This window comes from Zymoseptoria tritici, chromosome 11 (assembly GCF_000219625.1).
Source record: "Zymoseptoria tritici IPO323 chromosome 11, whole genome shotgun sequence".
Classification (NCBI taxonomy): Eukaryota; Fungi; Ascomycota; class Dothideomycetes; order Mycosphaerellales; family Mycosphaerellaceae; genus Zymoseptoria; species Zymoseptoria tritici.
In genome coordinates, this window is record NC_018208.1 from 494,910 (window position 1) to 522,401 (window position 27,492).

General features: G+C 53.7%; 10 protein-coding genes across 10 annotated transcripts; 2 read left to right on the forward strand and 8 right to left on the reverse strand.

The window, feature by feature from the left end:
* Nucleotides 1-247: 247 nt before the first annotated feature.
* Nucleotides 248-2,047, reverse strand: PDO (protein disulfide with oxidoreductase activity; the record flags this gene model as incomplete). The annotated part of the gene is made up of 5 exons (XM_003848618.1): nt 248-606; nt 669-889; nt 940-1,743; nt 1,799-1,833; nt 1,882-2,047. 5 exons carry the CDS (start codon nt 1,924-1,926, stop codon nt 248-250), a joined length of 1,464 nt encoding a protein of 487 aa, XP_003848666.1.
* Nucleotides 2,048-3,377: 1,330 nt separating this feature from the next.
* Nucleotides 3,378-3,976, reverse strand: MYCGRDRAFT_106099 (uncharacterized protein; the record flags this gene model as incomplete). The annotated part of the gene is made up of 1 exon (XM_003848617.1): nt 3,378-3,976. A coding segment is annotated over one exon (399 nt), but the record flags the coding sequence as incomplete, so codon positions are not given.
* A 386-nt stretch (nt 3,977-4,362) lies between these two features.
* Nucleotides 4,363-5,580, reverse strand: MYCGRDRAFT_76764 (uncharacterized protein; the record flags this gene model as incomplete). The annotated part of the gene is made up of 3 exons (XM_003848616.1): nt 4,363-4,934; nt 4,997-5,024; nt 5,082-5,580. The coding sequence occupies 3 exons, from the start codon at nt 5,571-5,573 to the stop codon at nt 4,363-4,365; spliced, it is 1,092 nt and encodes a 363-aa protein (XP_003848664.1).
* Nucleotides 5,581-6,113: 533 nt separating this feature from the next.
* MYCGRDRAFT_101554 (uncharacterized protein) lies at nt 6,114-10,023 on the forward strand (the record flags this gene model as incomplete). Its single annotated transcript, XM_003848274.1, has 3 exons — nt 6,114-7,785; nt 7,864-9,826; nt 9,885-10,023. The coding sequence occupies 3 exons, from the start codon at nt 6,114-6,116 to the stop codon at nt 10,021-10,023; spliced, it is 3,774 nt and encodes a 1,257-aa protein (XP_003848322.1).
* A 154-nt stretch (nt 10,024-10,177) lies between these two features.
* Nucleotides 10,178-11,186, reverse strand: MYCGRDRAFT_111221 (uncharacterized protein; the record flags this gene model as incomplete). Its single annotated transcript, XM_003848615.1, has 2 exons — nt 10,178-11,008; nt 11,068-11,186. 2 exons carry the CDS (start codon nt 11,171-11,173, stop codon nt 10,416-10,418), a joined length of 699 nt encoding a protein of 232 aa, XP_003848663.1.
* Nucleotides 11,187-12,813: 1,627 nt separating this feature from the next.
* MYCGRDRAFT_96565 (uncharacterized protein) lies at nt 12,814-14,383 on the reverse strand (the record flags this gene model as incomplete). Its single annotated transcript, XM_003848614.1, has 3 exons — nt 12,814-12,894; nt 13,077-13,176; nt 13,365-14,383. 3 exons carry the CDS (start codon nt 14,381-14,383, stop codon nt 12,814-12,816), a joined length of 1,200 nt encoding a protein of 399 aa, XP_003848662.1.
* A 706-nt stretch (nt 14,384-15,089) lies between these two features.
* On the reverse strand, nt 15,090-16,175 carry MYCGRDRAFT_96566 (uncharacterized protein; the record flags this gene model as incomplete). The annotated part of the gene is made up of 1 exon (XM_003848613.1): nt 15,090-16,175. One exon carries the CDS (start codon nt 16,173-16,175, stop codon nt 15,090-15,092), a length of 1,086 nt encoding a protein of 361 aa, XP_003848661.1.
* Nucleotides 16,176-16,923: 748 nt separating this feature from the next.
* MYCGRDRAFT_96567 (uncharacterized protein) lies at nt 16,924-17,847 on the reverse strand (the record flags this gene model as incomplete). Its single annotated transcript, XM_003848612.1, has 2 exons — nt 16,924-17,270; nt 17,415-17,847. 2 exons carry the CDS (start codon nt 17,845-17,847, stop codon nt 16,924-16,926), a joined length of 780 nt encoding a protein of 259 aa, XP_003848660.1.
* A 1,411-nt stretch (nt 17,848-19,258) lies between these two features.
* On the forward strand, nt 19,259-20,902 carry MYCGRDRAFT_87981 (uncharacterized protein; the record flags this gene model as incomplete). The annotated part of the gene is made up of 3 exons (XM_003848275.1): nt 19,259-19,805; nt 19,911-20,204; nt 20,367-20,902. The coding sequence occupies 3 exons, from the start codon at nt 19,259-19,261 to the stop codon at nt 20,900-20,902; spliced, it is 1,377 nt and encodes a 458-aa protein (XP_003848323.1).
* Nucleotides 20,903-22,239: 1,337 nt separating this feature from the next.
* Nucleotides 22,240-26,323, reverse strand: MgMsn5 (uncharacterized protein; the record flags this gene model as incomplete). The annotated part of the gene is made up of 2 exons (XM_003848611.1): nt 22,240-26,142; nt 26,202-26,323. The coding sequence occupies one exon, from the start codon at nt 26,056-26,058 to the stop codon at nt 22,240-22,242; it is 3,819 nt and encodes a 1,272-aa protein (XP_003848659.1).
* Nucleotides 26,324-27,492: the final 1,169 nt, after the last annotated feature.

Here is a 27,492-nt window from a genome sequence, read left to right on the forward strand (position 1 = left end):
TGCCAGCAAGATCAAAGAATTCGCGAGCATCATCTCTTTGGCGGCCTGCTTCAAATGCCCAGATTCACACCTTGCAGAGCGTGGCTCAGGTTGCGCAGGTGATGGAATACGACTGGACGCTCAAAAATAATCACACGACGGAGGGAGATGATATTGACCTCGCCGAAAAATGAAAATGGAACTAAGTCGTCTGCTCGCGATCACGATCGCGTCCATTGAGCGCGGTCCGCACAGGGTCATTCGTCCTTTACAGCCTGCTTGGACCATTTCTTAACCCGACCTCATCGACAGTAGCAACGCTGTCTCCGTCCCAGCCAGCGATCAAGTCCTCCACCACAGCTAGCTCGTCCTGTCCCCAGACCAGTCCTCCCGTCTGTTTCCAAGCCTCCTCGCCCTGCCCTTCTCTCCGACGATAGACTCTGTACGTTGGTACACCACACATCCCAGCATCCTTCGCCTGTTTGGTCCGAGTTCGCAGTTCGGACTTGTACTCTGCTTCGTTGGACTTCGCAATCAGAGCTTTGCCGTCGGAACCCGCTTGGTCGATAACTTTGGCGACCACGTCGTCGTCCGACATGTCGAGGTTTCGTTCCCAGCAGGCTCGATCTGCAGAATGTCAGCTGAGTTCGCCTTTGATGCGATAACACCGGAGAGTCCAGGGTACTCACAGAGTGCTGTCGTCAAACGTGGCTCGACCAAAGCTATCCGTAGCAACGTCGGTGTGCGAATCGGGAAGTTGTCCGCCCAGTAGAAGTCGATGTTTTTGTCGTGGTTGCCGGTTTGCGCATTCACGGCATTCCACCATCGACACCAGTCCTTGTGGTCTTCGTTCATATAATTCCGTTTCTGCTCGGATATCGCAGCTAAAGGAGTATTCGGTGCACCGATTCTGCTCGACTTGTCAGCCACGTCGGCAGAATGAAATGTCCTAATACTCACTCTCTAAACAAGATACCCAGCAGGAAAGGCTTCATGTCAATCTGCAGCCTCGATCCGAACTGTCGCTGTAGTCTCGGCAACTGCGTCCAGCCCAGGAACGCCCAAGGCGAACTGAAGTCGTACCAGAACTCGACTTTGACTTCCTCTCCTTTCGGAATCGTAGCCCTCTTCGCTCTCGGCAACAAGCTCTGCAACGGTTTCGAGATCTTGCTGATCTCGAACGGATCATGACCTTCATTGAGAGCCTGTATCGCCGCTTCGACCAGATGCATTCGATCTTGACCCCAGTACAGGCGCTTCTGCTCCGGGATCCAGAACCCAGGAACGCCGGGGCTCCCTCTTTGAACAGCGTCATTCGTTGCCTCCTCAAGCAACTTCCTCTCCTTCTGTCCCTCAAAGCTCCCACTCTCAACCGCTTCAACAATCCTCTCCGCCTCTCCAACTCCGGCACTCCTCACAGCCCCAATCAGAGTCGCCTTCTCTCCAATCTCCTTTCCCTCCACCCAATAAGCTCGAAACAAAGCATGCGTCAACGCCGGTCTGTCAACCTCATCCACGAAATACAACAACCTCAACGCAGCGGTCGTCTTCATCGGGTGCCGAGGTGGTTGGCGATGAGGAATTCCATGTCGCCTGATAGTCCGCTGGAAAGCGGCGTTGGAGACCTCTTTCTTTGTCACGTTGAAGACGTCGGAGGCCGAACCACCGGCGCCTTGCGGAGCGGAAGTGGCGCGGTAGATGGCGCCGAGTAGCACGGGACGCCATATGATACGGGCTCCGGTTCGGGTCGCGAGGGCTTCGATTCTGGAGCGAGGGTGAGTATGTGCAGTGGGCAGCGTGAAGGTGGGATGTCACGTACTTCGTGGAGGCGATATAGGCAAATGGACAGGAGATCTGAAGCAAAGTCAGTTGGTAGTAAGAAGATGGTAGCGTTGCTCAGACATCGTAGTGGAACTCAATGATGTGGCCTTGGCTTCTGGAAGCCATGGTTGATATTCGATGAATTGCCGGTGAAGTCTCGGCGCTGATCGGACTATGAGGTACTTCTTTGATTGTTTTGATCAGTATATCAGATCTGAATGACCGTACGTCAATAGAGTCTCATAGCGGATGCTCAATGAATTGTATGGTGCAGGGCGAAGTGAGGTTGGTAATCCGGTCCGAACAAGACCTCGGTTGACGTTGCCGAACTCCTCACTCTGTTCCAGACATCAACGAAGATCTCCACTCCAATGATCAAATCTATTGAACATTCCATTTCATTTCTCACATTATTCAATCTGTTGTTAAGATCTGCTCCGACGCTTCGCTGTGGGTAAGGGCTGTCTCGAATGCTTCTTATTACTCATTAAGCCCCATCATTCAGTCATACATGTAGCAAAGGTCCCCTCCGGTCGGACTCATGATGTCCCTGATCTTTGTATTTCCCCAGGGTGGGGATAATTTCAGCTCAGTGTCCAGATTCGCCTCTGGAAGCGGGCCAACTGTTGACATGTCGGTCAGCGATGGGGTCCTGATGCCCTGATGCCCGTGGGGGTTGAGAGGAGACTTACAGTTGTATGCATGTCGCTCGTCAAAGTCGGTGTTCTGGTCCAATGCATTGGCTCTGTTCTTAAAGTCTTGGGCTACCCAGATGGCCCACAAGCGGTCCACCGAAGCGTGATGGAAGAAGAAATACACATCTTGGCAGGAGTACAGAATAAGATTCTGAAGGCCACCGATGGAACCGTGGCCGATGACGTGGGGGCCGTTCTGTGCTTCGAACTGTTTGTGATACGATGCAATGTCTGATGTTCGTCAGCATAGATCGAGCAACCGGCGACATTTACAAAGGCTTGCTTGACTGACCAGGCTTTGTCTGCAAGTCAAGCAGGGCATCTGGGTTGAGGTCTTGTTGCAAAAAAGACGAATCCATCGCTCGGGAGATGCATTGACCGGGTGTGGCATTCTCGGGGATGTTGATCTTGTAGTCCTTGAACGGTCCGTTCGTGATGCATCCATTGGAACCACCGTTGCCGCCTATCGACGTGTCCGTGCCGTCGAAGAGTGGATTGTTCTCGAGGTTGTCTTGGTTGTTCATGTAGTTGTGCCATGGGAGGTAGCCCGGATAGCCACACACATCTCGCATCTCCTGCTCGAGCTTGTGGAGGAAATTGCGGTGCCATGGAAACATAAGTCCAGACCAGTGGATCTGATTGGTGTTGAGGACGTGTGCGACTGTGAAGTCGTCCCATCTGTTCTTCGCCCGCCTGTCGACATTCTGTGGAGTCTGTGAGGGTTTGGACTGGAGGCATTTGACGGCGGCGATGAAGTCGAGTCGCTCTTTTCGCGACATGTTGCCCCTGGTGTGGTGTTTAGCTGATTGCGAATGAGCTGATTGCGAATGGTTGGCGATGAGTGGAGAAGCGCAAGACTCACCACTCTTTGCGGACTGCAATGTTGTTCTTGTTACACTTCCCGCTGTCGCTCAATTTGGCAAGTGTATTCTGCCGGTACGTTCCATGCATCTGGGCCAGTTTTTGCCGTGAATTCGACTGACGACTCTCGAGTTGTGGTGCATCTCTTCTGCGATCTCCATCGTCCACTGGCTTCGCTTGTGCTTGGTGTACTGGCTCTGGCTCATCTCTTTTGGCAACATCGTTTATCCATTTTGGTCCAAATTTTCCTCCATCTGTACTTGTTCCCGGTAGCCCCGCGATTTGCTTGACAGTCTCGACAGTGTCCGTCACAGGCTTCACGAGTGAGTCGAGCCCTTGGAGTTGCGGCATCGCCAGTGCAGCACCGTGGACAGCACATGTGGCTGTGAGCGAAAGCAGCAAAGCCTTGTTGAGTATCATTGCGAATTGTATTAGTGAATGTAGAATAGGTCAGAAATGGTCAAAATATAGGCATTGAATGTAATGTAGGCGCCTCACTACCTTTATGATTCCTTCAAAGTCCGTCCCCTCTCATTTCAGTGCTAGGTTCTTCACTCAGCATCGTATCGATGCATGGGTCTTGCCTGTCTGATGACTGAGTTTAAGTCCGAATCTCTGGACCCTGCTAAGGTGCTTCTATTTTTGAATGTCGGAAGGTTCGGACACAATAGCATCTTGTGAGTCTTACTGTACGACAAATGATTGATCGACGTCAGTCGGCACGAGTATCCCTAAATAGGCGTTTGCAGTCTCGGCACTTTTGCTGCTCAAACTTTGGTGGCTTGTTTGAGCACTCCGGAGAGGTCGTCGAAGCTTTGCGATACAGTTGAGGATCGACGCATGGGCCTTGAACCCTTGCCCTTGAAACAGGTAAGTGGCAATCATCGTCAGCCATTCATACCTCCTACATGTCTCAAATGCGATGCATGCAGCATCAGTACTCGCCTATATCGAGAAGTGGGGCGCAATGCGACTGTGACGGCGTGTTTTACAGCGGAACGTCATTTCACAATTCCACTTCAGCCTTGCTGTCCGCAGGCGTATCTGTCACACGGTACACCAGCTTGTTGGCGCTGACCTTCTCATTCTTCATGTCCTCCATGCCCTGGAGAGCTCCCTCCAGTCCCTTCGGGCCGACTTTCTCTGGGTGAGTCTTCAGTTTTCCTTCCGCCAGCAGCTTTTCCGTGATGGCAAAAAACTTCTTTGCAAACTCAAAGTCTTCTGGCACAGCAGGCGTATCCCTCCCAGCCTTCGTGAAAGGGTCATTGAAAATCGTGTACATGAATGTGAAGGTGGTGAAAACTCCCTCCTTAAACTTCACAGGCAGGATGGAGCCGTAGCGAGCGCCTTCCGGATCGGACGAGATGGCCTCTGCGCAGATCTTCGCGGTCGACTCAAGTGAGACCGTGTCCCAGATCAGCTTCAAAGAATCCTTGGTATCTCTGTTGATGTTCTCGCCACAGCTGGGATCCTTGTAGTTGTACACGCCGTCCGCTCCGAGAGACTTTACGAAGTCGTTGTTGTGCGGTGAGCAAGTGGTCAAGACCTTGTACCCAGCTAGCTTCGCATACTGGATGGCTGAAAGAAGGGTTCAACGTTAGTTCAGTAGTAAAAAACACCAAGGAGCGGACATCTAGTACCTAAAGATCCCGTCGCCGTAGAGCCGCCCTATTTAAAGCAAGTCAGTACGGCTCGTAAGCATGGGAATTCCGGGACAAAACTAACATAGATCAGGACAGTTTCACCATTCTTGGTCGGATTCGTGGGAAGATTCAGCTTCAACGCTTTCTGGAACAAGCCCTGGCCAACCGTTGAGGCGCCCAAAGGGAAGGTCGCCGCCTTCTCGAATGACAAGCTGTCTGGGAGCTTGACGCACAGATCTCCTTTGGCAACAGCATATTCAGCAAAGCAGCCATCCTCGGTCTGACTTGCGTTTGCTCCATGGGTAGTCGCTGCAATTCTGTCGCCAGGCTTGAGTGATTTGCTCACTTCGGAGCCGACCTCGACTACGACTCCAGAGAAATCGCAGCCAGCGAGACCGTTGGGAGCAGCTCGCTTGCCATTGATGTGCTTCCAGTCGGTGGGGTTGAGAGCTATGGAGTCGACCTTGGCTAGGACGTAGGTAGGCCTCAGTTTGGGAACTGGTGCCGAGGCGACCTTGGCCTTGTTTTCGTTGATCAGGATGGCCTGTTGGGTTGATGGAAGTTGGGATGCCATGGTGCTAGATAGCCTCGGGTTGTTTCTGGTTAGTCTGTGTACTTGAGTGAATCTGAGGGAGGGCATGAAGGGTTGTACCTTGGGTGCCTTGTATATACATCCGTGAGGTGGATACAGTGTCGCGGCTAATCGCCCGGCTTTCGTCATTGCCATGGAGAGATCTCCGCGGATTACCAAGCGTGCCTGAGGCAAGGCAGGAGCGTCCGCGATCTGCAGTGCGGACAGCTTAGCAGGACGGCCAAAAAGGCGTGCACGTACGCGTACAGATAACTTGACAAGCCGGCCAAATTGTCGTGCAAGTACTCAGACAGGTAAGATAGCAGGACGGCCAGAAGGTAGACAGCGGGAAGGGATAGGACTGGAGCATCTTTACATCATCAATATTTGATTGAGAAACCTTTCTTTCTCTTCAAATTACGGCCGGACTTCGGGACCTCGACACCTTAGCTTGACATCACCGCAACAGACAGCTTGAGAGCTCGCGACAACACAGTCCTGACTTTTCGAGGCTCCCAGGAGCAGCGTCTCCATGCCGTTAGCATGTCTGCTGACCGATCGGAGCTTGTCTCCCACAATGACAAGAACGCCTCCATCGATGAGCCCGGGACCGCGCACAATGACAGCGAAGGAGAGGAGGACGAGGAGGGCGACGATGAGGACGACGAGGACGACGAGCCCAAGCTAAAGTATGCGAAGTTGACAGGGAGTCTGTCAAATGTCTACCGCGGCGGTGACTCCACTTCTGCCTTTGCCATTGTTGGAGACAAAATGGTGATAGGAACACATAACGGCAGCATACACGTCCTGGCCGTTCCCGCGCTGCAGAGTCTCAAGACCTACCGAGCACATTCAGCGAGCGTGACAAGCGTTTCAATATCGCCAACTCCACCGCCGCCGTCCTTGATCAGAGAGCATGGCAAGACAGAGGTGGCTACGCTGGAGGTGCAACAGTCGAGGATTATACCAGGACTGGCGCGAACGAATACAAGTACCAGCACGTCCAGCCCGCGGACACCCCAGAAAGGGCAGCAACAGCAGCAGACACCTGTGCCGAATACACCGAACAATCAAATATACGTCGCGACATCTTCCTTGGATGGTCATGTATGCGTTTCTTCTCTCGTCAACCCGGATGAGGTGCTACTACGCAACTTTGCACGGCCTGTGAATGCAGTGGCTTTGTCGCCAGACTTCAAAAATGACAAGACGTACCTCTCCGGTGGCCTGGCGGGTAATCTGATCCTCACAGTTGGAGGAAAAGCTGGAACAAAAGAGGATGCCAACACAAACAGTGCTGCGGCTGCTGCGTCTGGGTGGTTAGGTGCGATCGGACTGGGTGGAAACGCTAGCCGTGACACAATTCTTCACTCAGGCGAGGGAGCAATAAGTTCCATCAAATGGAGCCTGAGCGGGAAGTGGGTGGTTTGGGTGAACGAAGAGGGCATCAAAATCATGCGCAGTCATTTGAAGCTCGGCAGTGAAGACGGCGAGGACGCCTGGAAGAGAATTGCTCATGTTCCGCGTGCCAACAGGAGACTGTGGAATGAGATGGCGGCCGTCTGGCGAGGGCGGTGCGAATGGATCGACGATAAGAGCTTGGAGGCGGACGATGAACAGGTATCAGTCTCGCATGTCGGCGCAAACGGCACAACTCCGACGAAAGGCAAGAAGAGAGTCGAAAAATTGGTCGTTGGTTGGGGCGACACAGCTTGGATATTGCACGTCCAGTCCGGCAGTTCTACGGCCACCTCTGGCAATGCAAGTGGAAAGCGGCAGATCGGAAGTGCCGACATTATTCATAAGATGCAATTTGCGGACTGCGTAATTGCTGGAATCAGTCTCTATACTCCGTCTTTGCTAGCAGTACTCGCATACCGGACGCGGGACGACAACGACAAGCCGATAACTTCGGCTCCACAGACTGGCACACCTCGCAAGGGTCGACAGCACCGACATACAGCGCTCGCAGCCCAGCTACGTCTTGTAAACGTCAACAACGGCGAAGAAGTCGATCTCGATGAGCTTTCCGTCGTCTCTCGCTTCGAGACTCTTTCTGCACAGGACTACCATCTGGGCACTCTGTATCAGCCTCCACCGTTGGCAGAGAAGACAGCACGAGAACAGCGTGGCAGACTTGAAGGCTTATGGGAGGTCGCAGGCGGAGGATACGCAACGAGAATGTTCAGCTCCAGCGCGAGCGTACTCAGTGGCAGTAGTGGAGGCGAGAAGACCACATCATCAAACACACAACGCAAGCAAGGCTCTGCTCATGATGTTACTGCCACGCCAGAATTGAAGAAGCGAGCTGTAGATGCCCATCCGTTCCTGCTGGAGTCGGGTCTGAAGATGTTCCTGATGAGTCCATACGATTGCATATTGTCGGTCAAGCGCGAACTTGCCGATCATCTCAAGTGGACGATTGAGCATGAACAGTACGGAGAAGCCTGGAATCTGATCGATCGACATCCTGAAGCCGTGGATTCTTCCTCACTCGACACAAGTTCGAGAGCAAGCTCGCCTTCGAAGGCCGGAGGCAGTCTAGCGGATTTTTTCGCGGATGAATCAAGCTCGCAGGCATCGGGTGCTGGCGTCGCACAACAAAATCAAAATTCGGCAGCACAGAAAGAAAAGTATCGCGTGGGTGACCTCTGGTTGCAACAACTTGTGTCGAACCAGCAATGGAGGGAGGCTGGCGCAGTTGCTGGCAAGGTCTTGGGTACCAGCAGTCGATGGGAACACTGGGTCTGGACTTTTGCGCAGGCGGACAAGTTTGATGAGATCACACTTTTCATACCATCGACGACGATTCGACCACCGTTGCCCAGCCTTGTCTATGAGGTCGTACTGGGACATTACATTGCAAAAGATTGCGGCAGACTACCCGGTCTATTGGACGAGTGGGATCCGGAGCTATTCGATGTGGGTAGTGTCATCAGCGCGATCGAAGATCGTCTACAAAGTGGCGACGTCAGCGAGAACAGTACTGAAGGAGGCGTGGAAGGGCGGGATTGGAGGATGTTGATGGAGTCGCTGGCCCGCCTATACCTCGCAGATGGACGTGCTCGAGAAGCACTGCGAGCGTACGTTCGACTGCAAGACGCCGAGAAGGTGTTCTCTCTCATTCGTGAAGAGAAGCTCCTTGACGCTGTTGTGGACGATATACCTGGTCTGCTTATGCTCCGCATCACGAAAGAGCAACTCCGGTCAGCTCCATCGTCGGAGCTCGAAGAAGGAAGCGCGGAGGCAATACAATTGCTCATCGACGAAGCGCATCGCGGTACCATCCCAGCTGAATCAGTCATTCGCCAGCTTTCCGCCAAAGGCGATACCTTCCAGCTCTTTCTGTTCTTCTACCTGCGTGCACTATGGAACGATACCACCCGCACCAGCAATCCCGACAACGACAGAAGCAACCTTGGTCGCGGCAAATTCGATCGTCGCATCGAAGAGGGTCATGCCATTGTCAACGAGCACGCCAATCTGGCCGTGCGTCTATTCGCCGAATATGATCGACCTCTTCTCCTCACCTTCCTCAAAAGCAGCGAAGTTTACTCCTTCGACCTTGCCGCCGACATTTGCGAGCGAAGACACTACATCCCGGAGCTCGTGCATGTCCTAGGCAAGATGGGTCAGACGAAACGTGCACTGTTCCTGATCATCGGCGAATTGGGAGATGTGCCTCAAGCGATTGGCTTTGCAAAAGAGAACCCGGACCTTTGGGATGATCTGTTGGACTATAGCATGGACAAACCAACATTCATCCGCGGTCTGCTCGAGGAAGTCGGCGCTGCAAACAAATTCGATCCCGTCGACGTCGTACGTCGAATACCGGAAGGCCTCGAGATTGAAGGCTTGAAACATGGTATCCAGCGTCTCGTGCGCGAGTTCGAAATCCAAATGTCCATCTCCGAAGGCGTGGCGCGCGTACTCCGTGGAGAGGTAGGCATGGGAATGGACACATTGCGAGCAGGTCGCAAAAAGGGCGTACGCTTTGAAGTCGTGCACGAGCGTTCCTCCAATGACAACGAGGTCGGGCTGAGAGTCCACGATCCACCGACGATACTTCCGCCGGGCGAAGAAGCACTTCCCACCCCGAAACGGCTCGCGAACAAGTCCAAGTCCGGCGTCAAAGGTAACGAGCAAAGCCCAGCCGTCCCGGGGCGATGTGTTGGCTGTCAAGAGGTCTTCCATCTGGAGGAAAAGGAGCCGCTACTTGGTTTTGCGTGCGGGCACGTCTATCACTTGTCTTGTCTGTTGGATGCGAACCCCGATACGAGAGGGACGAAAGAAGCGGATGATGTGATGCGACAGATGGAAGAGGTCGCGCTCGAGAACGCCGATGATGATGGTAACGCGGTTGGGTATGGTGGGAGGAGTGTCGGCGCCAAGGTTGCGCATGCGCATGTCGTGGGAAGGGTGGTCAAAGGCGGGTGTCAACGGTGTGGAGTAGTGGATGGCGCTTGAAGTATTGGGCGCGGTGTATTATTGGTTCAGGGAGAGGTTGTCTGCTGATCAGTGTAGATCGTTGGTTGTGTGCATTACCATGCGATATACCCGAGTGCGAAAGAAAATGAATATGGACAGAATACAATGAAAGCACGAGTCCAACAGAAGTATGTCTTCGTTGGAACAACTATGTAATAAAAGCAAGCAAGACTGAATTATACACGCAGTATGTGCTGACTAAAACTCGATCGACATTCTTCTCGTTATACCAGGGACTGGTTTGACCACAGTAAAGTTATTCCGCTGCCTCTCCTCCTCCATCTCCGGCAATTTTGACCAATGGGTGTCCATCATTCAATGACGAGCACCACGCGCGGCGTTCACACTGTCCACCTCTTAGGCAGACGCAGTGATGTTGTGGCAGTTGTGAGGGAGGATGATGATATCACCAGGATGAATGTCGGTGACGTTGACGTTGACGTTGAGAGACTCGAGCTGGCCGACGGTCACGTTGTTGCTCTGGGCGAGGTTGTAGAAAATGTCGCCGGACTCAATGACATAGGTGCCAATGCTGTCGCACACGGAGTTGGGGCAGAGAGGCGTGTTGATGACCTGGCCGGGGAAGATCAAGTCGTAGTTGGGGATCTGTGGATTGCGGGCCTCGAGGGATGCCAAGGTGATGTTGAACGAGGTGGCGATGGCGGAGAAGGAGTCGCCGGACTTGACGGTGTAGGTAGATCCCACACCCAGCACGCAGGTGTTCGTAATCACTGGGACGGGCTTGACGCAAGAGGTGTTGTCCGGGGTGACGCAGTTGGCGGGAATGCTGAGGACTTGGTCCGGCTTGATGTAGTCTGGGTTATCGATGCCGTTGACCTTGGCGATGTCGCAGACGCCCGAGTTGTACTGCTTGGCGATGGCGCCGAGGGTATCACCGGCCTTGACGGTGTAGTTTGTGAAGGTGGTCGAGCCGCACACGGTGCCTGGAGCTGTTAGAGAGGTCAGAACTTGAGCTGGAGTTGGATTGATGAGATGTGTGTTGACATACAACCGGTGCCGGTAGGCTGAGGGGCAGCAGAGCAGGAGGTTGGAGGGTTTTGTGGAGCAGCGAAAGCAGCTCCCAAAAGGGTGGCGGCGAGGAAGATGTTCTGCATTTTTGCGGTTGGCTTTGATCGAGATGGGAACGAATGTGATGGTAAGAAACCGTTGGAAGGTGAGAAGCGAAAGTACGATATATAACAACAATCAGGAGATACGAGGAAAGGCAGCGGATTGACGCGGAACAGGGAATCTTATACTTTCCATGGTCTTCGTATTGCTTCAAGGCTAGACCCCCGTCCTCATCGACGCGGCGCAAGATGTTGCATGAACAGACCTGCCGAACCATGCTCTCCTGGGATGTCTAGCGCAATCGAGGCTTCGGATTATCAGCGGGTAAGCACTTACTGGGCTTGTTATTTAAAGGAAATGAGACATTGTCGTGGCTATGCTTGTAGAATCCATGAGTAGGCTCGCCGTACATGGTTGCTGTCGAAACGCGAGCCCTTGTCTGTACAGCATCGACTCTGAAGCTTTCTGTTGCGATTTTAGAAGGCCACACAAGACTCCAGTAGTTCAAAGTAGAGCGTGAAGTCGAAGGAGCAGATGACCGATACGAGTGATCCGCCGGGGTCGACAAGGATATCCTGTCGATGGGATATTGCAGGCTTCGGCTCCAAGATAGACCCTTGACAAGTTTCTGCAACTGGCATCATTTTGGAAACCATCGGCAACGCGCAGGGCAGGCATCGAGCAAAGCCTCTCTGGCCGGCGTCATGGCGTCCACAGCCACTGATGAGGCGACTCTTTGCACGAGAGCCGGCGCACGCGTCGTATACAAGGGAGACCATCGTCAATTTCCCGCAACTTGCACCGGCTCCGGAATCCAGATATATCCTGAAACAGGCAACCTGTTCGCACGAATTTCCCACGTTGTTGAACTTCGGCATATTTTTGCGCGGAGATCCCGCCGGGTTGATCATCATGGGTCGGGATGATCTGATGAAACAGCGTTGGCCCGGAGAAGAAGGTCGAGGCCCATTTGGAAGTCGTCTGCGCATGGGTATTTCGTCAGACATTCTGACATGCTGACAGCTTGTCTGCTGAAGCAAGAATAGCCTGATCAGGCAGTCAATTCTTGTACAGTCGTGTGTCGTGGACGTGCTGGAGATGTTCTTATGACTGTGCCTGTACGGCTCGCTATCTAGGCGTGCAGTTCACTGACAAGTACACCCAAAGAAGCTGGCATGTCCGCGTCCTTGTACGGGTGGACGTCTCCGCCGTACATCTCAAGATAGTGGCATGCCATGTTTCGAGGGTACCGGTTCGGATCTTTCGACACATCGGCGTGCACGTCATCAACATGGCTGGTCACTTGGTACCCGGCATGTTTTGAACCTCCGGACAGGTACACGCTGGCATGCCAACAAGAGAGTTTATGCTAATCGGAGCATGTGGCACGCTGCGGAACGCGTCACGAGCGATGCGACTTGGCCTTCGTCAAGGGCATTCCATATGCAACCGGCAATGTTGGTAGCGAGAGATACTGTAAGTACTTGTGGTGTTTCTCGCGGGCTGGTCGCTGCTGTGGCGGAACTGGGTCGTCAATTGTCGTCGTAGACATTGATGCAAAGAGGCAATCGGCAGACGCCATGCGCTATCAGGCATTCTTTCAGGCATTCAAAAATTTCTCAGGCATCTGTCAGGCATCAACTTCGATTAAACCTCCTACGTGCCAATCTCTTCCTTGCACATTTCAAAACATTCCTTGAAGTGCTTCATTCCGTCCAATATGTCCTTGAGACGAGTCTTGCGGAACCTGACTTTCAGCAACGTGCTGCGTTGGCATCAAGCAAGGCCTCGGTGGCATGATGCCGTTCAACAGTGGATGAGATCCTTACATGTACGGTCAACAGACTGCCCATGTACGTGCACGGTCATCCAACCCGACTTATCAACGTAAATACGCGCCTGAAGAGGCTGGCACGCCTACCTACTTGCCCGGGTAACCAGGCTTACAAGTACAGGCATATGCGTGTATGTCGCGGTACTGGTAGCGATATTGACGATCAATGCGACGTGGCTCGCACCAGGACCGGTCCGAATTTGCAAAGCAGTGCTATTTACAGTCTCAGTTCGTTCTGTCATTTCGTTCTGCGTTCCACGTCGTTCAGCTTCCCACGGATCCTGGCCCGGACGGCGGTGGAACTCGAATTTCGAATTCCGATCCGCCGCCGGGTGGAGGATCTTCGCAACGTCCGACCGTCTACACACACACACTCTCTCTCTCTCTCGCGCTTCCGTTACATCACAACCGAATCCTGTCTCTTGGAAACGTCCACCGCCTGCGTCGGAACAACCGTGCCTTGAAGATGTTCGATGATCTGAACCAGACCTTCAGCCGTGAGATACACATAGCCATCGCCATCCTCCTCCAATAGAGACTCCACAAAGCTCTGAAACTTCGACTCAAAGTCATCATCTCGCAGCTTCCGCACTTCGGCACTTGTGGAGTTCCAAGCCTTTGGTGACGACACTCTGATCCTCTGTCCGCTTGAAATACTGCTCTCCTGCGGTAACAAGAAGAACTTGTTATTAGCACAATCATAATTGACGCTCGCCGGCGCACCCTGCAACTCCACTTTCACAGAGTCATCGCCGAACTGGAAGTCGAAGTTCCGCATCAGAGGGACCCGCGAAGCACCGAAAAGGCTTAGCCAGCTTTGATCGCACTCCGAATCCCCCCAGACGATACATTCACCGATGCGGAACCACCGTGGCAGGAACTCTGACCGAAGTTGCTTGTTGACTTGGGCTAAGGGAGTTCCCAGAAGCTCGTGGTCCCAGTAGGTACCGATTCGTTGTCGCCGCACGAGCCCTTTGGGATGCATATCTGCTGCAACGATGTCGTATATCTGCGTACGAATCTCTGCCGGGAGGTCCAAGAATCGGAAAGGTCTCTTGTCGACTTTGGCTTCTTTTGCAGCTCGCTCATCTGCCGAGGCTAGCCATTCAGGATACACCGACTCTGCGATGCGGTTGAGGAAAACGCAAAGAGGATCCAGATGGTGCCTTCGGCCTGGCCACTCCGCCAACGTGGGTACGAGCTCCATCGCATTGACTCCGTCGAGAATGGTCCATTCGTCATCCGAGTACAGAGTACTGAGGTCCCACATCAATCTGGGGCTGATGAGTTCACTTCCTCGAACTTTGCGGCGTTTCTCCAGAATAGGTCCCAGAGTCGGACGCACAGATGGCCACTCTTTCATGCGCTGGAGAGCGAGCGCGGCTCGGGTGCCTTCTCTTGGTGGGTACATCGCGGCCATGTTGTTGATGTGGTGAGATGAAGAGTTGTGCTGAATGCGAAGGAAGTGGTGAAATGGCAGATATCGTAGAGGAAGGAGTAAACTCGTGCAAGCTTAGGCAGCAAGCAGTCGTAAAGCATTGAGGCTGTGAGCAGGCCTACCGTGAAAATGTGATCACCCCGGGGAGGTGGTCGCTCCGTTCTAGGCTCCTCCGGACTCAACCCAGGTTTCGCAGCGTCTTGCATAGGCGGACGACGTTCGGCAAACACCATTACCGAGGTTACTGCACACTGACAGTTCTCCAGTCGGAGCAGCAGTCTTGATTGTGACAGCAGCGCCGATACCTGCCCGACGCTTGCTTCAGCAATCGTGCCACCTATAGGCCACAGCCTCAATAATGACCGGGATAGTGAACCCTTGAGCATGTTGAACCCCCGTCGGCCACGCGGATCCGTAAAGGGACCAAAACCAGCGCCGCGTTGGGTGGAAGATCTTTGAAGCCGGCTCAGAGATACTCCGTAGCGACAAGTGAAGAAACAGCAGTAATTTGCTATGCTGTAAGATGGTAGATGAGGTGATGTTCACAGCCTTGTCGGCCACCTTAATCTGACGCCTTCGACCAATTACATGTCCGACGGAGCCATGTCCGTGCCTATACCGCTTATCCATGCAGACCTGTCGTCGAAGCGACACACCCACCAGAAGCGTTCCGTCAGGCCAGGATTGCTCACATCACGACACAATCGTCCTCACCAGAATCTTCCTCCTGCGGCGGCACTGTGCGCTGCTGGAGATACTCCATGACCTGAGTGATACATCCGACAGTAACCTTCACCGATCCATTGGCGCTTTTCTCTACCAATGTCTCCGCGAATCGTTGCAGGTGCATTTCGAAGCCGGGTTCGCGCAGCGCTCGCGTCCTCCGGCCTTCCCAGTTCCCTTTGTACAATTCAGGAGAGGAGACCTTGAGCTCGTCCCTCAGGGCGACTCCGATGTCGGTCAACTGTCGCGTGTCGCCGGAGACCGTCCTGGATTGTGCCCCTCGTAGCTCGATGCACACTTTGTCATCGCCGAATTCGAATTCGAAGGAACGGGTCAGTGGGACGCGCGACGGTCCGAATACTTGGAGCCACGTCTCCGTCTCTTTTGGCTCGTGGTAAGGCGCCATGCTGAACCGGAGCCCAACAGCACGGTGCCACCGTGGCAAGAACTCCAAACGGAGTTGATGGCAGACTTGAATGAAGTCAAAGACCACGCGTTCATGGAATTCGTCTGCATGATAATGGTCGCTCCAGGGGACTTCGATGAATTTATCGTCGCCGCGACCATAGTAGCTTCCCTCTGAGTATTTCTCATCGACAAGGAAGTCGTAGACACGGACACGGATGTCGTAAGGAAGCTCCAGGAAGGCGAATGGTCCCATAGCTTCTTCTTCGGCCGTCATCTGCTCCAGCTCTTCTTTCTCCTCCCTCTCACGAGCTATGCCAACGAGGTGATCGATGTGCACCTTCTTGACCGCGCTGTTGACGAAATCGCAGAGTGACAGTAGATGTTTGTCTCGACCGTTCCATGTCTTGAGATTCGGCACGGCGTCTAGCAGTGTCTGCTCGGTGAGGGTAGTCCAGGCTCTAGTTGTGTACAGAGCAGCGATCTCAAACCTCAAACTCCAATTCATGAACTCGTCGGTATTTTCGTAGTTGCGAGATTGGCCTGACTGCACGGAGGGGTTTTGCTTGTCGCACCACCTGTTGATATGGACTCTCGCATGATCTTTCAAGGAGTCTGTAGGGAATATTGGTCGCTGCCACGGCATGGTGCGATTCATATTGATGAGCGGGCACGCGGTTGTGTGAACGATGTTTGTGACGGACGCAGTCGAAGTCTTTCCTCGCTAGAGTCCCGGGGGTGTCGAGATGATACGGCTTGCGTAGCCGGGGGCGGATATTGCGCGATGAGTCTTCTGTCCCGTTGAAGGATTGATGAAAGGGGAGGTGAAGAGCGAGGTGATGAAGTGAAGGAAGTCGTGTCTTCCATTTGACCTCACCTTCCAAAATGTCAACAGATGACATAAGCTCGCATGCGCAAACAAAATCTTCCAGGAACCATCAACAAGTCACTTCGCCATCACCGCGGCAATCATCCGTAGTCGAATGCTTGGAGTGTGGATGTGATCGAGTGTGGGAGTGATCCTCGAGCGATGTGACATCCGGACTATTGCTGATGCCGAATTGGAAGTACGACCTGGAGGACATGATTCCTCAGAGAGGGTTGACGGCTGTGATTGTGCGGTAGCACGTCAGATGGGGTGCGAGGATACTGTCCACTGCCAGAGGCTTTTATTCTTCACGACTGCTCGAGCACTTCCGTCCAAACATGGATCACCGGAGCTGCGTCCGTCTCACTCGAACACAATCTTCCTCTTGTCGTCGAACAGACGATCGATCACCAATATCGCGACGCAACATTTCCATTTGTCCTTGGCAGAGCCATCACATCACAACACAAAGATCCTCTTCCTCATCGTAGTAGCAGTCCTCACGCTGCTTCGGAGTCTCCCGTCGTCAAAGATATTCGAGAATCTTGTTCACGCCTTTCGCGGTGAGGTGGACTGCGCCGTCCTCTTCTTCCACCAGGAGAGACTCAACGTAGCCCTGCACCTTTACCTCGAATTCGTCCTCGCGCCCCTGTTGTGCCTCTTGCCGCTTCACAATCCATGCAGATGGCGACGAAATCTTGACCTTTTCCTTCAGTGCAGCCTCGCTTTCCGCCGGTCGCAGTGGTTGGAGATTTTCGTTAACGCGAAAGGTGCTGTCGCCGAAGCCGATTCTTGATGGTGCACCTCGAAGCTCGACTCGTACAACGTCGTCACCAAACTCGAATCTGAAGGATCGCGTAAGCGGTACACGATCTTAAGCCATTCGTCTGTCATATTGGGCTCCCACTCCACATCTTTGTCGAAGAGCAGCTCGACGATGCGGTGCAGCCTTGGTAAAAACTCAGACCCGCAACTGTTTGTTGACTTGGGCGAAGGAGACCATTAACAGGTCCTGACCTCCGTCCATCTCCCCATTCCAATATGTTTGAATGCAGCCTCGATCAAGGCCGCCACTCCTCGGATGCATGCTGGAAGCAATGATGTCGTGTATGCGGATGCGAATGTCGGATGGCAGAGTCAAAAATGGAGACGGTCCCTTGGCTTCGATGTCCTCTTTCATCTTCTTCGCAGCCTGCGCGGCGGCTTGCGCCGCTAGCCAGTCGATGGAAACCTGGTCGGTGATGTCGATCAGGAAGATGCAGAGTGGTGTCAAATATTCCTCTCGGTACTTCCAGCCTTTGAGACCGGGCACGAGCTTCAGCAGGTCGCGGCTCAGGATGTTTGTCCAAGTGCCGCCGGGATACAGAGCACTGATCTGCAACATCAGGCTATCAGACATAAACACGTTTCCCGGGATGGTGAAGCGGAGATTTTCGTGAGGATCTGGCATTATGACGGCTATTTGCGCCTCGCACCATTTGTTGACATGGCGCAATGCATGGGTCTGTGAAGAGTCGTTCCGAGGTAGCGACATTGCGTGAGTTCTGTGGTGTGTCGAGGCGCAAAGCCTTGGTCCCCGAGTGTATGAGTTGTGTTGTCCGATGCCTGGAGTCGCGGTTCGGGGACGAAGTATGCGGCGAACTGCGAGCCAAGTGTGCGCCTTGGTCCTATCGAATTATTTCTGAGAAGGACGAAGACGGAAATGAAAAAGAGGAGGAGGAAGAAGAAGGAGTCGGAGAGGAGGAGGAGGAAACGTTTGCGCTTCATCAACTGCGAATGAACGTGAATAGCTGACATAACCCTGTGTATCCAAGGACGCCGTTTACTCTGCTCGTCACATCTGCAGCCATGCGCAAGGCCGTCCGGGCGGTGTAGAACACCACTGTCATTCCTGAAGTGGTGTTCATCAAGATAATTCATGACCGTCTCGTGCAAGCCACAACAACCTCCTCTTTCTGCTGACCAAGATCCGAGGTCCTGCTGCGAGAGACGTCGACATTGCGCAGATGTGCTCCGATTCAATGCTCTCAATCTCTAGGACTCAGTCTCTCCACAGAGTACCGTCTTAGTCTCCATACCCAGAGCTTCACGCCATCTGGCAGGGCTTGGTCTTGCAGCCTCCTACTCGCCATCGATACACGCGCGAGCTCAAAACAGCGATTGCGGCCGGCTCCTTCGAGGTGTTCCTTCAGCATGCGTCCGAGATATCATCCGCTCAGAGCGTGCGGGTTTCAAGCATCGACTTCCAGACATCGGGTATCTTGCCATTCAACAGCCGTGTAGAAACCGATTGTATGCGGCATGGCTAGATGCCCATTCTGCTGGAGGAGGGTAAGTCTCAATTCGTCGATAGATCAATGTGAGTGCTATCGTGTTCTCGCGAAGTGTCGTGGTGTTTGCCTTTGTTCCATCGCCGCAGTCCACCAATCAAATCCCTCGGAATCAATGACCTCACTACTCACTGGCGGAGGTGCACAACTCCGAGGACAATTCATTGTTTCCAATCGATATCCCAAATACTCTTCTCCGGTCGCGATTCCATTCGATTATCACGGACGGAACACATCAAATTCATTCCAGGGGAGACGCACAACCGATAACAGTCGAGCGAACACCACACCGACAACATCGCTATCATGGCATCGAAACAAGCACTCTCACGAACCGCAACCAAATCCATCCCAAATGGCTCGCGGTCCTCTTCTAGTAGAGCGAACTTCCTCGCTCAGCAATCCGCATCTTCCTCACGATCAGCGATAACATCTTATCAAGCGAGAGCACAGCGGAAACAACAGCAACTACGCCGATCCGTCTTCACAGTCGTGGTAGCTGGAGGATTGGCCACAGCATCACAGTTCTACATGAACAATGGCAACTTCTTACGGCAGACGCATGCCGAAGCACCACCGCAGGAGGAGGATAATCCATTGCTGTTTGAAGAGTCGCGGAAGAAGGCGGGTGTGAGCACAGAGGAGAACCGAGATATGATTTCAAGCCAGCATCATCAGGTTAAGAAGAGTTGGGAGAACCCCGGTGTATATGCTTGGGGAAGCAATACAGGACGAGTAGCGGCGCCGGGTAGCACAGACAATGTTGTCAAGACACCGAGACGGATACCCTTCTTCGATGGAAAGCTCTTGAGGGACATCAAGCTGGACCGCAATTTTGCGGCAGCCATTGACGAGAATGGAGACTTGCTGCAATGGGGCGTGGCTTACGCACCGGACACCAAAGAGCCAGTATCGACTTTAAAGGGCAAGAATCTGACATCGCTCGTCCTTTCGAAGGATCGCATTCTAGCGCTTGGGAACAATGGCACTGTCTACAGCATTCCCGTCTCCGCGGATGAGCAGCAATCTGGCACGAAGCCATCGGAAGCAAGCTGGGTTCCATTCTGGTCAGGAAGCAGTCCCATTTCGTACCGCAAGCTTGAACCCAAGGATCTTGGCTACTCAGAAAAGGTGACTGCGATTGCCGGTGGTCTGGAACACGCTCTACTGCTCACCTCCAAAGGACGAGTCTTCTCCACTGCCTCCGCATCAGACAGCTTCCCAAGCCGCGGTCAACTCGGCGTACCAGGCCTCACCTGGAACACTCGACCCGCAGGCTCATTTGACCAACCTCACGAGATTTCGACACTCCGCGGCTTTCCTGTCAAGAAGATTGCATGCGGCGACTATCACTCCCTCGCGCTCGACGCCGAAGGCCGCGTCTTCACCTGGGGTGACAACGCTTCTGGCCAGCTAGGCTTCGACTACAACGCCGACTCCTCCATCGTAGATGCACCGTCCCTCCTCGCAACTGGTCGTCTCTACGCCGGCACATCCCAACAAGCCCGCATCACACACATCGCCGCTGGCGGCGCCAATAGCTACATCACCGTCGATGCCACCAAGGTCGCCGCGCAACTTCGCTCTCACACCGAAGAAGAAGACCCTCGCTCCCGTCTACTCCTCGGCCGCGTCACAGCCGACACCTTCGCCTTCGGCAGCGGTATCACCGGCTCCCTCGCCAATAACCGTTGGACGCACGTCCAAAGTACACCGACCCGCATTCCCGCCCTCTCCGGCCTTTTCGAATACGACGAGGTCAATAACACTTCCGTGCCGATCCGCCTCGCCCACCTTTCCGTCGGCTCTACCCATGCCGCCGCTGTAATGGCAAACATCACTAAAGTCGACGTACAATCTACCGGATCAGGAGGACACACAGACGACGACACGAACTGGGGCGCGGACGTGGTGTTTTGGGGTGGCAACGAGCATTATCAGCTGGGAACGGGAAGGCGGAACAATCTGAACAATCCGACGTACTTGCAGCCCCTGGATCGGGAGGCGGAGGTGGTGAGGGCGAAGAAGAGCAGCGGCGCGAAAGAGGAGCATCGCTTTCATGTTACGCCGAGGAGTACGGTCAGGTTGGGAGAGGGCGGAAAGGGGAGGAAGGTCAGTGTTGAGCAGAGGGTGGAGTGTGGAAGAGGAGTTACGAGTGTGTATTCAGGTACATGAGGAGGCCGGCAGGGAAATGTACAGCTCCATCGTGTAAGGCAGGCACGACAAACGACAATCCATCACCTCAAGAGCCTCGTCCGATGTGTGGCGAGTGATCAACGCTTAGCTCGCACTCACAGTGCACGCATGCCATTGACGCACTACGTGCAGCGGAAAGTCTGCATTCATCCCAAACTTTCTGATATACAGACAAACTCGAAGCGATCCGAACCATCCAGCTCATCACCACCCAAGCTCTTCCCGCTTCTACCTCCGTGCTTCCGCTCAACCTGCACCGACCAAGCCAATCGAGCGAAGCATGTAAGGCGAGGAAGATTCGGAGGGTCAGTGAGCTCGGCATCGAAATCCTTTCTGCGACAACGACACGGTCCTACCGGTCAGTTCGTTCCTTGTTATTGCTTACGCTTAATTAGACAAAGTGTACACAGGTAGCTTGGAATGTGCAGTTTGGGCGGAAGCACGGAGGTAGAAAGATATCTTTTCCGTCATCAGACGCTGAGTGAGGTATGCCTTGCAGCATGAATGCTGGGATATCGCAGTCTGGAACCCAGCATGGCACAAGAAGCTCGTCCGAGCAGGTTCCAGTGAGCATCTTCGAAGACCGCAGACTTTGAATAACTTACAAGTCGCCTCAATTTCGGAGCTTTCGCGAACGTCAGTGTAGAGTGAAGTCATTAGAGTGAAGTCATTGGAGTGTGTAGTGCGGGAGGAGTGTTGCGAGTGTGTAGTCTGGGTCTCGAGTGCTGAACATTTGACGAGAGGGATAAGGTGAGAAGTGAAACACACAGCTCAATGATATCTCACCAGAGACGGTGGGATTTCCATTCGTGTCAACCAACTCACTTGATGTGTGAGGCTTGCGTGTGCCACTCGCGGATACCGCTCGCAGTCGATACAGCCGCAGCTGGGAGCAAATGCCGACTCTGGGGAGCAAGCGTTGGTCCTGTTAAAAAACCCATCCGGGTAGCATTCACCCTTTTGGATAACGCAAGCGCCCGACCTGACTTCGCCTCGCTCCTATGCCATGGGTATACCTGCAGTCACCAAAAGGCACCGCACGAACCGCCGGCTCGCGCATTCGTTTTAAAATAACGCCTCGCTGTGCGTGGTTCAGGCCAAGAAGCTCACTAGAGCTGCGCCTTCGTCCATGAACCGATTGAATGCAAAAAGACAGAAAGGGACCTTCGCTTGGACCTTGTGTCCATCTTCCGTGAATGCTTTTCGCCGTGTTCCCATCGACCGCACCGATGTCGTGATACTGATGTCGTGACACTTCCCCATGCGCCGGCGTGGGAGCAACGGTTTTCTTGATGCCATTTGCCCTTGACGATCGATTACTGCTCTCCGAACAGTCCCGCCACACCCTCCAACTCCTCTCCGCCAACCCCCTGATTCTGATTTTGATTCTGCTGCACCTGCCACTCCCTCCTTGGCCCGGCTTTGCTCTTGGCGCCATGTCCACCCTTCCCATTGACAGTGACCTTGCCCGCCTCATAGATGCTCACACCCCTCACGCCCTCCAACAACTCCAACACAACCGCTCTCATGCCCCTCTCGCTACGTCCCTTCATCCGTCCAATCGCCTTGTCCACCTTCTCTGGCTTCATCATCGGCAGACTGCACAGCACCTCCCTTGGCGTATTCGTAAGCGGCGAGTAAAGCGACAATATCTGCGCGATCACCATCGCCAGCTCCTTCTGCAGATCGGCGAAGTACGGCTCGTTGAGCGAGGTGATGCATGCTTTGAGTGCTTCTGTCGAGATAAACTCTCGGACTTGGCTCGCCGTCTCGGGAGAGATGGATAAGCTGGTAGTCGTCGGAGTCGCGCCGAAGACGGGAATGTATCCGCGAAAGACTTTGCAGATCATGCTGCAGCAGCGTGTGTCGTGCACACGCAGCACGTGGGTGCAGAAGAGGATCAGAGGTTCGAGGATGTTGGGGTCTGAGAGGATGAGTTCGGTCATGGAGGGTTTCGCTGTGGCTGCTGGAGAGTGGCTGTGGCCGTTCGTAGCGTTGCCATTTGACTGGGTCTGCACGGACAGTTGCTGCTGTTGGCGGTCGAAGTTGAAAAGCCATTCTACGAAGTGGGTCATGCTGAAGGTCAGTTGGCGGAGGACGCTTTCTGAGCGCATCTCGTCGCCTAGCTCGTCGCCATCTTGTCCTGCACGTTCGGCGGCTTGGCCAATGACTTCCCACTCCGCGGAGATCTTGCCGTCTAGCGCGAGGAAAAGATGGCGAAGGATGAGTGGGAGGAATTGAGAGCGATAGTGAGAAGGACATCGCTGGACGAGGCCGGTCGTGACATTGATCACAGGCTGGAGATGGTTCGAGCTCAAACTGCCAGCGTCGGCAAAGAGAGCTTCTGCGAGTGGAGCGGCAAGTTCTCCTGAAAGGCCGTAGAATTTATCGTCGAATTTGGTCAACAGGTAGAGGATGTGATAGCCTGTCTCGCGAACTGTGCGCATGACACCGCGGACGGTGCTTGCAAAGCCCTCAAGGGAGGATTTGCTGCCTTGGATGCGAGCGTAGAAATCGTCTTTGCTCTCATTAGATATTCCAGATTGCCAGAACCGATCTTGGTGGGTCCGCTTGACGACAGCTTGGATGTCAGGTGAGAGACTGGAGTAATTCGACATGTTGTGGAATGCTTGAGCATGGCGAAGCATCTGGAGCAAGTTTGGCAGAATCAGCGGAATCAAGCCTGACCACAATGCGGCCGCATCGTTATACTCTCTTGAACCGGTCTTCAAGGACTCGGCGCTGGCCGCGAGCATCGACTTTGTCATCCGCAGTGGCAATGCTCCGGCCTTGTCTCCGATTTCGGTCTGCCGCGCTTGTCCCCGGGCGTCCAATACTCGTGTGGACCAGTCTTGTACTTGGTGGAAGCCATGAGATTGGTAGAATTCTGGCAGGTCGCCCATTGCCAGTGAGTCGCAAAATGTTTGTAGAGTCGCGACTGAAGCAGCCAAGTCGGGATTTGTCCAAGCAGCGTGGACAGGTCTGAGCATCTGCTGCAGCCTGTTCATGCGAGGCTCAGGTTCGATATCGCCAGCGCGGTGCACAATCATGAAGAGGAAAGCTTTGTAGCCCCAAACCAGTCTAGGGTCATCGCTGTGCTTCTGGACGAGCACTTCTATCCGTGGCTCCAGTTCGTTGTACACCTCCAGTAGCGGGTTCGAGAATTTGAGCGCGATCTTCTGCAGCTCGACCACTCGCAAAGCTTCGAATGTCTTGACAGCGTCCGAGAAGATGGTGTGTGCCGGTTGATCATACAGCCGCATAGTAAGCAGATGCTGCACCATTTGCAACACGAAGCTCGTCGATGGCTCTTTCAGCGTCTTCACCACCATGACCATGGTCTCCAGTATCTGCTCCGCAACGATTGGATCGTCTGTGTGGATGTTGACCATGCCGTAGCACCATTGCTGGAGAGAATTTGCCGCATCCTGAAAGTCCTTCTGCACTTTCATGTACAGCTCCTGCTCTGGCGTGACTCCAGAGACATCTCCCATCCATGACTTGTACCCTTGTAAAGCTGCAGAGACAACATTGAATTGGGCGTCAAATTTTAGTATGGGTATCGAAGTCTTGGAGTACTTGGCGCTTTCGAAGCCGCGTGCTGCAGTGTATGGTCCATTCTCCAGCATCGACTGCATCTCTTGCAGAACAATGGACAACGCCTCGATAGGTCTGCAGCGTGCGATGGACTGAATGATCACCACACAGTATCGGCGGTAGTTGCCAAGGAAAGCGTGTCGTTCGGGAATTGTATCGAAGTCTTCGTCCAGAAATTGGAGGATGTCATCTGTTTCATCGTCGGGCAAGGCCTCGTACCGTAGCATGCGTTCGCTGCAGGTCTGGAGTAATGTCGGAAGAGCTGTGAGGACAAGATCGACGAGCTTATCTTCTTGAGCATTGATCATCTTCGTCCAGCTGTGAAGCACCGGTATCGAGACGGTCAAGCTCTTGTGTTGCAGCACCAGGAGTAGAAGGTCAAAAAGTGCTGAAAGGTCGATACCGTCATCCGCAAGTTCTGGGCGCCGTGCAATAGAGTCCGTCAGAATCGAGAGGAGTTCCGACATCTTCTTCTGCAATGCGTACTTCTCCTCATCCTCGCCAGGCGCGCTGCTCGTCTGTACGAATGCCTCGCGAATCATGGCGATCCGCTCTGGTTGAAGAGCTTGTTTCGTCAACGCCGACCAAGTATCGTGAAAGTGCGTGTTGTATGGCCGGCCAAGAAGTGCAAGCAGAACCTCCACAGCAGCCATTTGCAACGGCACGTTCGGCGTGTGGAACGGCAGGAACAGACAATCCACGCAGCTGACCTCGTTCACAGCCTTCAAGCTGATCCACCCCATCGTTGGCCGAAGAGTGTTCAGAGCCTTGATCGCACACATCTCATATGTTGCCGCCTCTCCACCCCCGACTCGCGCCTGCTTGACGCACAGTGCGAAGAACGAACACACCCTGTTCAGCCATCCTTCACTGCCAGCTCGTACCTCCTGTCTCGATGTCTCCCTCGACTTTGTGTGCTCCTCGTACAATCCAGCTGGGATCATGATCTCGTTCAGCGCATGTCCGAGAACCTCCGACCTCAGCCCAGCCAACGCATCCTCAGTGTGAACAATGTCCTCACTCAGTGCCTCAAGGATTCCCAACGCCAACACCTTGTTCCCCGCTCCTTTGCCCTCAGCATCCCACAGATTCACCAACAGCTGATCCATATTCAACCAGCCATCTGCCTCATCTCGATTCCCTCCTACCTCCTCTCCCCACGACCGCTTCGCAACCTCCACCCACAACTGTGCGATCTTGTTCCTCAAAAACAATGCATCTTGCTCTCGTAAGCTGCCCGCGAGACATGTGACCCACCGCCGAAGTTGTTGCGTGTCCGTTGGACTGTACTCTTGCCAGCGGTATCGGACAGCGTATTCGAGGAGTTGCAGGCCGTAGTATCGAAGTGAGTCAGGTTGTGAAAAGTCGTCCGCGAGAGCAAAGCCGTTTTGCGGGGCGTCGGGTTGCGATTTGACGGCTTCGAGGTGTTGGAGTGCTTGTTGTCGGATGTCGTTGGATATGCGTGGATCGAGAGTCGCGTTGAGGGCTTGGGTGATGTGGTCGAGAGGAGTAGAGGATGCTGATGTGTTTGACTCCATGGTGACGGCGAGGTGGATGTCAGGAGCACGCGGATGTTGTGGTAAGATGAGACTTCAAGGCGACATGTCGTCAAGGAAAAGAAGCTGAAGGACGAGCTTGTGATCAGATGGTGTCGTTGTCTCTGCCCTCTCTTCGATTATACCGCGGCGTATCTCCTCTGTTCCGAAGAGCCTGTCGATTTTGATTTGACCGATGTGAACAGCACGAGATTACAGTGCCGTCAAAGGAGTGTGAGCCGCGGCGCTTCGTTGTAGTTGACGTGTGAAAGGTGGACGTGTTGTTGTATGAGAAGGAATCTGTGCATACAATCAAACTTCAAGGGTGCTGTAGGCTGCACCGAGGCGGCGGGTCCGCCCCACTATTTATATGGAGAAAAGCCTATTTGAGTGACTTCATTCACTTCACCAACCACACTCCCTTGTGTCTGACATGTGAAAGGCAAAACTCCATCATAAGCTTGATTGCTGCTGTGTGCCGTGAACATTTTTCCTTTCACCATCAAAGATCACATCTGAAGAGCAGCGATGGACCAAAAAGCGACGCATGCTTTGGGCAGATCAAAATCCACCATCCCATTGACCTCATGCCCATTGGCACGCACTCAGTGGCACACGCTCGAGACCTCTGCCAAAAAGCTGATGGTCCAACAGCTCCTTCGCAAGCGACCACTCTTCGGGTCTATGCTGCTTTCGCGACGAATCATCACATCATCAAGCAATCCTCTTCATCCATCAAGTCCTCCTCGAAGGGCTCCATCTCCGGTTTCGGAACAGCTCGCTGCCGGAGATATACGATGATGCGATTGACGCCCTGGACGGTCAGATTGACATGTCCGTCGACACTCTCGACCAGCACCTGCTCAATAAAATGCTGGAACCTCAGCTCGACTTCCGCCTCTCGCAGCGCGCGAGCCTTCTGGCGTTTCGGCCTCCAGGCATCTGGCGATGATAACTTGTACCTCTCCTTCAGAACGTCATTCATTGGAAGATCTCCCTCACGGTGCAAGCGATGTCCAAACACTGTCTTAAATGGCGATCCTCGCAGCTCCCAACCGCACAATGTCGTCGCCAAACTCAAATGTGAAGGAGCGCGTCAGTGGGACTCGCGAAGGTCCAAAGACTTTAACCCACTCATTGATGAGATCGTTGTCGTACTGTGTCCCGGTGACGTCGAAATTGAGCTCGACAACGCGGTGCCAGCGGCAGCGATCTTGAGCATCAGCTCGGTGTCCATGATAGATGGACGAAAGACTCCGGTCATCAGTGTGCGATGGCGCTCTGGCTGCGCGAGAACTGCTTGCGCTTCGCTCCAATTCTTGACATGCACCAGCGCACATGCTTGTCGGGAGATTCCCGGATGCTGCGCCATCGCAAAGTACTCTGGTAATCGAGACGGAACCGTAAGCATGAGGACAGCCTGAGGTGTCGAGCGAA